General features: G+C 38.5%; 1 protein-coding gene across 3 annotated transcripts in view; it reads right to left on the bottom strand.

Annotated features, from left to right (window-relative positions):
* Positions 1 to 1,259: 1,259 nt before the first annotated feature.
* The window catches only part of ARHGAP42 (Rho GTPase activating protein 42), a 139,135-nt gene continuing 129,920 nt past the window's right edge, over positions 1,260 to 10,474 (bottom strand). The window contains exons 23-24 of one of the 3 annotated variants that reach the window (XM_021529328.2): positions 6,819 to 6,898; positions 1,260 to 6,582 (exon numbers count right to left, since the gene is read on the bottom strand). In XM_021529328.2, the coding sequence (XP_021385003.2) occupies positions 6,494 to 6,582; positions 6,819 to 6,898 (169 nt within the window). In that variant the 3' untranslated portion in view covers positions 1,260 to 6,493. The remainder of the gene's footprint in view (positions 6,583 to 6,818; positions 6,899 to 10,474) is intronic. The other 2 variants (XM_077781342.1, XM_021529329.2) reach the window with 2 other exon arrangements.

The following is a 10,474-nucleotide window of genomic DNA, read 5'->3' as shown; positions in this document are numbered from 1 at the left end:
AGTGATGGTGATAGCTTCCATTGCTATTGCTCCACACTACATCTCAGGGGCAGTTCTCTACACTGAAAGTCAGAGCACTAAGCTTCAGCTCAGCTCTAACCCCTTCCTGCAGCCCTTCTACTTCTCAGGTTTTTCCAGCTGAACTAATACAGCCAGAAGGGGCTTTGCCAGCTCAACTGCATCCCTTGGTCCCAAGGGGAGCCCTGCCTTCTCCCTGGCCCCATCCTGCCCGGGACACCAGGATCTCAGCAAGGTGCAAGACTGTTTGGTGACTGTAGGCTGCAGGTGATGCTTTGATTCCTGAAAGGAGTGACCACATCTCTCAAATCCTCAAGTGGGGAGAGCTGTGAAATACAAGCTGCACCTCGGAGCAGTTGTTAGAAAGCATCAGAAGGGAAAGACACTTTTTCCATCTGGTCCGTGCCGCTTGGCTTCTCAGGTCTCATTTTTACTTACAGCCACGGTGTTGGTGTTTTGTTTCTGTCTGGTGTGGCCCTGGGCACAGCTGTGGGCACAGTGCCCGCACAGAAGGAGGCTGCAGGAGCAGTATCCATCCTCCCTGGCCTCCTGCAGTTTTCTGCACTGACCAAGCACAAGCACAGCTAACAGGGAAGAGTTTATCAGCTGGCTGGTTTGATTTTGTTTATGAAACACAGGCTTTTTAGTCTGTATCATAACAAAGCTTGATTGCTTCAGGGATATTAAAGTCTCCCAAGTTTCTGGTGAGTTCCTCCAGGGAAAAGGCAAGGCAGGCCATCTCACAGCTCCCTTTGCCTGGGGCACAGCTGTAACTCCAGCCCGAGGGCTGTAAAAACTGAGGCAAAAAGCCTTGGAGAGATCCTGAGGAAGGCATGCAAGGGAACTTGCAGAGGCCACTGTACTCCCTTGCTTCCCCAGCTGGCAGTGCTGTTGGAATGGAGCCATGGAAGGCCCTCCCACGAGCCCATTTACCTGCTGAATTCCAGAGGCAAAGACCTCATCAGCGAGATTCTGCCATGCTAGGGCTCTGTGTCTTGCTACCTATCATCCAAAGCTGTCATTTTCTTTTCCTCAAAAGCCACATCTTTGGAGAATTCCATGTGATCAGGATAGTGCATGACAGACTATTGTCCGTCTACATGTCCATCTACGTAAAGCATCCTCAGGGCTGAAATGTTACTCTACAATGCAGGTATGGATAGAAATAGAAACAAAGTGTTATTACTTGGAAAAAAGAAAAGCTGAACCAGAACCCAAATTTAAAACAAATAAAAAACCAGTTTGTGTATAAAGGATTTTTATTTTGAAAAACATTTGTTCAAATTTTTGAAATACAGTGTAAAGTACAACATAGAATTATGTCTGCAAAGTCAGCTTATGCATGTCATGCTGGTTATTTACATGTAAATATATACAGAGTGCAGATAATTATTGAAACCACACTACAAAATAAACAGAGAGTTCAGTAAGATAATTTAGTAGGACTTTATTAAATAGATATAGTTATTGATTGTATATATTTTCCTATTAAAATACCATATAGTATCTAAAGTAACCCCTATAAACGCTAATACCTTCAAAATTGCCATAAATATGATTGAAAATTGAAACTATCCATGTGCCCTGTTCAGCTGTTCTGCCTTTTGCTCCAAGAGAAACTCTTGCAGAGATTATGGTGCTATCTTTAGTGCCAGAGCTTTGATGACAATTCCCAATAAAACACTTGCAGAAAGCTCAGAGGCAAAACAGCTTTCAGCTGAGATGTCCAAGGGTTGGAGCACTGTGCTCTACACTTAAAACAAGAATAATCTAATGGCTTATTAAACACTGCCACACACAGGACAATTAAAGAACCTATATGATCCTCAGTGACTGAATTAGGATACCAAGCACCTTATTAAATCAAAACAAAGCAAACTCCCAAAGCCCATGAAAAATCTTAAACCAAAAGAGAAGAGACTTCCCAACAGGTACAGACAGAGCCCGACTGACAGTGGACTTTAGCAGGAGCAGCAGCTGGATGGGCTTCAGCAGCAGCACCATCTTCAGGCCTCTGAGACCAGCCAGAGAGAGACCAAGGTTGTCTCTGCCACTGAACAATTCATCCAGGCCTCTCTGCTGAAAGAAAGGACAATGCCAAGCAGAATCATGGATTATACCATTAGCAGAATATTCCATCTCCTTTCTAGGGGCTTCTGGCCAACAAAACTTCACTATAAATTGCCAAAGGTCTGTCTTTGACTTCACTAGAACATTGAGAGTTTCCATCAGCGGAGAAGATCCATCCCAGTCTGGAGGATGTGATCCTCAACTGGGATTTCTCTTCTTGCTGCTCAAGCCAAAATTGTTCTTTTTAGTTTCATTATTTATTCTGATGCAATCTTATTAAGTAGAAAATAGGCCAGGGGAGAAAAGTTAACAAAAAAAATTCCAATTACTGCCATACAGTGCTTTTTTTGTTGTTGTTGTAATTACTGCTCTGAACTGCAGAATTGTACAGCTTTTCCTCTCCTAACATGTCTTTCCTAAAGGCACATTACAATTCAATCCAATTATAGGCAAAGAACAGAGATTAGCACCAGAAAATATATAAAAGGAAAATAAGTTACTATTACTATTATAGAATAGTGCTGGTCAGGAAATCTGTGCATTTTTTTTCCCAGAAATAATTGTACAATGAATATTATAGATTAGTTAGGGATATAAGTGATAACGATGGTTTAATTTAACAGTTTTATTACATATAAATCTGAATGCCAAAACATGGCAACGACATTTTAATACTGAACTCACAGGAATTACACACAAAAAAAGAAATCTTTATCATCATTAATAAAAAGTGTGAATATAGAATAATAATATACTTTACATATTTATCATACAATATATCCTTCACACTATTAGTTTGATTCATGTTGTGCTGCAACACGTATCAAAAGATTTAACAAAAAAAAAACATGGCTAATTATATGTTGTGGGTACAGACATTATTTTCAGAAGACAAACAACAACAATGTAACGTCTACCATGAATTCTACAGTGATATTAGGAACAAACCTGCTGCATCCTTTTAAGAAGGATAGTAGTAATTATAATAATATTAATAATAATTTTAAAAAGTGTTTAACTTTTGCTTGTAGAGTGAGTCTGATTTCCATGAAGAATAGTAAATCACTACTATGAGCTAATTTAGTTCAGATTGCCTAATTTTCTGGTAAGTCATTATCAAAATATTATATCTCCACTTATATGTTATACGGATTTCTGATTCTTTGCTATTATCAGAAAAGATTTTTGGTCAGGCCTGAGAGTATCATCATTAGAGAAGCTTTGGTGCTGCCCCTTACCCCACTTCGGTCTCTGCACCCCTACTTACTCAGCTTTCTGGTTCACTGTTCAGCTCCTTGTAGAGATAAACTCCCTCTTGAAAGGCAGGGAAGGGCTGGGGCACCCACAACCCAGCAGTGAGACCATACAGAAAGTGCTACAGAGGAGAGTACAAGAAAAGCCACAGAGTTCCCAAAATGAAAATCCCTACTCCTGGAGAGTGAGTGGCTAACTGTAAGTAAGAATAGACATCACATTTTTCAGATGGAAATGCCATTTTAAAGGTAAATGACTTGAAAATTATTAATGGCTAGTTTGGAAGAAGAGCCTGACAAAACTGCAGAGCATTACAGAGGAAAATACAGATTTGTTTTGTGAGCAGCATATGAATGGAGTCCAGTTTCTTATAAAGTTGTCTTCTCCAATCCTAATTTTGGTCTAATATGAGATGAATGTGTGGAAACACATGAAACACCTCTCCTTCACAGGGATTCCTCCAGGTCTTTCTACAACCTTCCCCTCAGCCTTCACAGGCTCTACTAAATTAATCTGTAACTGAACTTGGCAGTTTTACAAAATTTTTAATGAACATCTTTGACTTCTTTATTTCTACAAGATGAAATAAGCATCTTTGACTTCTCTAGCATGTACTCAGATCAGCTGCTTTCAAAACACAGTACTGGAGAATTGTGAGAGACATACAAGGGATGTGAAATTACCTAAGCTTAGGGTTTTTTTTCCCCACTTATTTTTAAATCAGGCTAGAACAAAGCAAGTAAGAGCAAACATTTTTTACATTTTCTATTTCACAATTCCTCAAGAATTTCACAACAATTAAATTGCCCTTAAGAAGTATGAGGAGTCATCAAAGGATGTTCAATACAGGTTTGCTACTGACCCCATGCAAGAGACAGAGGCTAGGATTTTTTCCCTGGATTTTTTCCCCTGATCACTGCATTTTTTCTGCCTGTGTGAGACATGCTGGGCTCCCAGCCTCTGCTCAAAGTTCTGCTTCCCTTTCTGCTCCTTTTGGCCTGCAGCACCATTTCTCCTGGGAAGGTCACCAGAGGCAAACCTTTTGGCAGCCTATAGTTTTTTAATTGTGAAATACAGCAAAAACACAACCAAAATCATGTTGGTCTTCTCAGGGCAAAGGCAGTCTTAGGCATAGGTTAGACTAAGCAAACTTGGCTTGCCTTAAAATGAAGCAAGATTCAACTGGCTGAGAAAAGACCTTACTTCCTTTCACTTCTGCTCTGGGCAAACCAGATGAGCACACCCTTGTCTGCCTTCACTACCAGTGCCATTTGGAACAACCCTTCATCACAATGCACTGGGCACAGTCTGGATTTAAGATGAAGTGAAACATGTTTTGGGATTAATAAAACTGTTTAGGGTGAAGAAAGAACCCAGGGCACTCAGTCACTAATGCATGGGGTCTGTCACCAACTGCCTGCAGCCAGTCTTGCTCAGACTCCCCCTATGAAAAGACGATTTTTGGCAGGATGTTCTTCAAGCTTGTCTCTTTCTCTGATCATCACTCAATACTTGAATTAGAAGATCCTGCAGGGCTCTGCCACCAGCCTGAAATCCAGCTCTGAAGAATTCATGCCCTACATATAGTAAATGAAGTTCTGATGTGCTTCTTTGTGTTGGCAATGAATCTTACTTTTCTATTTAAACAAGAGAAAGGCTATGGAAAGAAAAACGCAGCAGGTAAAAAATTACTGATGTTTTTAGCCTTAAACAGCAGTTCTTCCTTAAACTTTCTTCAAGCAGGGTACAACTTGGAAATCAACAGATGGTTTGTATGTTGATTTCTGCAACTGAAGAAAGAACTGAGCTTTGACAGGTCTATGGAACTAAGCCTAGATAGTTCTATGAACCAGTGAATTCTTTTGGAAGCACTGGTGTTGAAAAAATAGTAAGATGGAAGTTAAATGTCACAGTTTTCAATCAGGAATGGTAAGTAGCTAAGCAAGCAGTGCATGTTTTCCCTTAAGGTATACAAGAAAACTGCTCAGATTGAGAAAGCCACTTATGGTTTCAGGGGTTTTCTTTGATTTGGTTTTATTTATTTATTTTTTTGTTTTCACTCCTACCAGAAGCAATCAATAGATCTTTACAACACCTTTGAAAAGTAAGGATTTTTTATTCTATGAAAAGAGAGAGTCTTTGTCAAATATTTTGCCAGAAGTCAGAGAAATAACACTAAGTAATTTAATTGCTACATTGAGCTTTTAGCATTCATAGCTTATAAAATTGGCTAGTTCACAGGTCATTTGTCTTAATTTCAATGGAAAAAGAATGAATTACAATTTATCTCAGGTTTCAAAACATACTGGTTTTTTTTACTGCTCACTTCACGAGACTACCAATCAGTCCAGATTCAGCATCTCCTTGTTTTCTACAGATGTTCTGGGACACAGAGAGAATATTTTCCAGATGATGATTATCATAGAAATAAAAGTTGTTAATATTATCTATGCTGATACAGAAAGTAGGAAAGAAATCTACTAAGTATTTGAATGAAACATTCATTAAACATATCACATTTTGAATGAGCACTCACTGCAGAGGCAGTGTATAAACTGATACTATCAGCTGTATAAATTCTATACTGTATTGTAGCTCAATGACTAACAGAAGTCACAACTTCTGATTTATGGTAAAGTCATTTCTTATTTGAAATGATTAGGATCAGTTTCAGAATCAAGTTTTCTAAGGGAGAATTCAGATCACAATAGAAGCAGTACTTACATTATGAAAAAGTCCACGATTTTCCATATTAAAAATCATAGATTACAAGAAATGTCAGAGTGCATTGCCTCTAAATTTCGCATTTCTGTGAGCAACATCCTCGGACCTGAAAGTCTGCAGCTAAATAGCAATTTTTTTTTTATTTTATTGCTCTAGTGTTCCTTACCCATAAAAGAAGAACAGAACAACCTTTTGCAAACAATGGAAGTTATTTAAACAGAGTACCATCCTCAGCACAGAAACTGTTAACTGTTTCATCACATTCTGTTCCGTTGGCAGGGAGCTCTGTAACCTGCAGCTGCAGCATCTGAAGGAAATCTATCACTCAGCTAAGGGGCTGATCCCATATCTGTGTCAGATAAAAATCATAGTGCTTATTATTTGTTACCATGGATACCATGAAGATATTGCTGTCCACTAAAGATTACTAGAGGAAGACAACATAATTCTCAGGAACTAGTCCTGTTTTCCCTTCATAAGTTGCCTTTAACCAGCCTGGTTCCACTGATGGATACACTGCAAAAAAACATACATTTTTTAACGCTGTTAAAAAAAACCATACAATTTTTAACACTGTTAAAAACCCCACACATGCCACAAACATTTATTTAGATGGTATTTAATCAACAGCAACTGAAAAATCAGGACAAAACCTGAGAGCTAAAAAGGGAATTACGCCCCCATTTTGTGATACAGTTCAGTTTTTAATAGGTTATTTTTTAATACATAAGGCAATGTAAAACAAATCTTACCATTAGAAAATATTGCCCCCTGTGGGAAAGACAGCTCATGACTATGCTCAGCCTTACAGGAATACATGGCTTTTGCTTGTCTGAAAGAAAAAAATACAGGCTTGCAATAAATGAGATGACAAGGAAAAAGGTATAAAGGAAATTAAAACCTGGGGACTATAGGAATAAGGAGATGTACAAATGCTATATGATAATGACTGATTAAACAGAAGTTCAGAGGAGTAGAATTATAGTAGATAATAACTTCAAGCTTACTGGAGTTAACAAGCATATTGTTGCAGAAAAGAGACTGACATCCCACTTAGATATTTAAACAGGAATACAATTTGGAACTTTTAAAATCAAGTTGCCATTCAAATAAATACTGAAATGAGCATACTTTTTGAAGCAAGCCATGGATTTCCTGGAAACAAATTCAAAAGTGATCATCAAGTCATTAGAGGTCTAAAAACTTGACCTGTGAGAAACTATTGGTAATAGGTCTACAGAGGAAAATAATACTAAGAAAGTAAACATGAGACAAAATGGAGTAATGATTCAGTCCCAGAGAAGGAGGACAGAAAAAGTCACCTTTTGGGGTCTGGCACTATGATTCTGCAAAGTACGAAATGAAGGTTTGAACACGAAGATGGAAATTAGGAGTTCTCTTTAGATTCTTGCACTTCACCTAATACCTTGACTTTAACTTACACACTCAGAACAACTTCACATGAGCCACCAATTTTTCTGAATTTCCTTAAATCCACACTACACTAAGTGAAGATGAACTTGTTGACTATTTCACCTTTGTGTGATATGATAGGGAATTGCCAACTGAAGTTTCCTTCCAGCCAGGATTTATCTCAATGACCCACTATGTGATCTGTGGTGAAGTTTAAAATTTTCTGCATACTTTTTGAGAGTGTGTATATGCAAGTGGCATGTAATCTATCATGTCTTTCTCCCAAAGTAGTGAGACAAAAGAGTTATGTGATAGACTAGTTAACAGTGCCACATCATAAGCATTGTCATCATTCACTTGAACCTTTAAAAGGGTATGAGAGTGGATGGACACATATAGTGTGATTCATGTTGCTTAGGGCAGAGGAAAAAAAAGCAACTTCAGAAAATGTTACCTACATTTCCTAGAAGTTCCTTTGTTCCATGACCTTATTGTGTAGATTCCAGATGAGAAAAATGCATTTTCCATTTCCTTACTTCCTATTATGGTTGTTTTGAGCCCATAATGATAAATATACTAGCAGTCACATCAGTACACATCAGATCATAAATTCTTTTGCTTGACTACCCACAGTCAACAATACCTGAGGCTCTAATAATAATAGCAATAATAACTATTTCAAAAGATAAACAAGATTTAAAACTATGCTTCTGCCCTAATGACTTTTCAGTCTAGCAAGACAAAGCCAGAAGAGGAATGAACGAGGAAAAGCATATGAATCTCTCTCAGATGAGTCACCAGTTAATATTATCCTACAGGCAGAAGAAAGGTTTATAAAGCCCTGGAGATGGAAGATTCGAAACCAAGCCTGAGTAAAACACGCTGGTCTGGTCTGAGCAAGGCATTCCAGGTGGTTTAGGATGCAAAATATAGCAAGAAAATAAAAAAAGAAGAATGACTGGAAAATAATATTTAATCATATGGCTGGGAAGGGAGCATGGGTCTAGAGGGCTTCAAAACATCAGTCTGCTCTTACTCAAGCCCCAGCCTGGCACCTAGAGATCCTCCTGGAAGGTTGAGCCTTTTGCTGTCACCTACTCCTTCCCATTTTTTTAATGAAAATTCTTCTAATGCAGTTTCTCACTTTAGGAAACTTGACTTCTTGTGTACCTCTAAATCAAAGTCAAGAATAAGAAGAGTCAGAGATGATGTGTTGGTGCATTTCTGTACAGAAGCTGAAAAAAACAGACCGCAGGCCTGACTGACTTATCTAACTGCAGCATTTGTGAAAATAGTAAGAAAGCTCCTTCCCCTCTTTCAAGTGCATACTAGATTAGCCACAAAGACTGATCTCAGTGTACACAGTAGCTTAATACCTTAATGAGGGAGACTGATGAATAATAAACTTCAAATCAGGAAATAGGAAGACAGAAGTCAAAGCAACTGTAACTGGGAAAAGAGACCACAGGCTGGACAGGGCATCAAATTTTGGTCTTCCTTGTCCAATCCTAACATATGTACTGTGGTCTCTTGTCTTTCTGACTAGAAAAACCCTTTAGGGTTACAGATGCATATACTCACGTATGCAAGGAGAGAAAACAGGTCAAATAACTCATTAAAAAAGAGGACACACAACTCATAGACCTGTTGCATCATACAAAGTCAGAAAGCAGGGTTGCAACCACTGCATATAAGAAGGAAATAAGTAGGACCAGACCACTGTGGCAGTAAAATATCAAGTGCAGAATTACCTTCTGGAATACAGAAAACAACATGAGACTGCAAAACCATACAGGTACTTTTGATCTGCCATCAGTGCAAAAGACCACAACAGGTAACAGGTGCTTCAAGCAGGGATGAAGTTACATTCTATAATGCATAGGTAAGCAGTAGCTTAACATTTATCATAACAGGGTAAATTACCCATGGATATAGTCCAACAGTGTCTTGACTTGAGTATTTCCACTACCAAACCAGGCAGCTTAAGAATAGTTTCTCTGACTTGTACTTGGCCCTGCATATATTCATTGGTTTGCAGAGTTATGAACACAGAAGGCCTTTCTACTAAATGATCAGTTGTAATTACCATGATTTCTATGTAATTCAGAATAAAAAAACCCAAAAATAACAACAACAACAAAAAAAACCGAACCAAAACAAAAAAAAGCAGCAAAGGCTATTCTGCAGTTTTAAATCAGCCTTCATGTTGAATTTAGCCTTCAAATGCAGCTAAATAATAGCTGGCTCTGAATTGCAAAATCATACTCAGACTTAAGCAGCACTGTAAGAACAGCTGAGCTACTTCTGATTTTTTCCACATTCTCTCTGCTAACCTCTCATTTTCCATTCTCCTTGCTCCTGTTGTTCTTCTGCCTTCTTATGAAGGCTGAAGTAGAGGAGCTATTCAGCCTTTCAGTGTTTTCGGCTTTGTTATCCCCTCTCCACATCCATTACCAAACTGCTACTTTTTCCTTTGTCAGATTTTTGCTTCTTACATGCTTTTTATATACAGATACAGGTAGCACAGGCTCTGGAGTAACAACAAGGGAGAGTTTGGAAGATGGAAGTAATACAAAATAAGAAATGGAACAGTGTTGAACATGAAATGCTGCAGGACTGGTGAAGCAGTCACTGCTTTCAACTTAGGGCACTGGCTTAAGAACATTTCAGACCCTTCATTTATACTTTTCTTCCTTAAATTATTGCCCTGATCTTTTCACATCCCTTTCCTCCTCTGCCACCCTCCTTTTTGTTCATCTTACAGTTCATGGTACTACACAAAACAAGAGCCTTGATTCCCGAAAGCTTCTTCTCTCACAAAATCAGTAGGCCTTTGCAGGAGAGCTTTTTTCCCTCCCCTGCTACATCTGCCAGAGAGGACAGACACATTCCATGGCCACACATTTCAGCATGTTGGCATCTTCCTTTATATTTTGCTACTTTTGGCTACTATTTCTGGATGCATGGATTTACATATTTTTTTCATTGCTCAACA

This window comes from Lonchura striata, chromosome 2 (genome assembly GCF_046129695.1).
Source record: "Lonchura striata isolate bLonStr1 chromosome 2, bLonStr1.mat, whole genome shotgun sequence".
NCBI lineage: Eukaryota > Metazoa > Chordata > Aves > Passeriformes > Estrildidae > Lonchura > Lonchura striata.
This window is presented reverse-complemented; position numbering and strand designations above follow the sequence as displayed.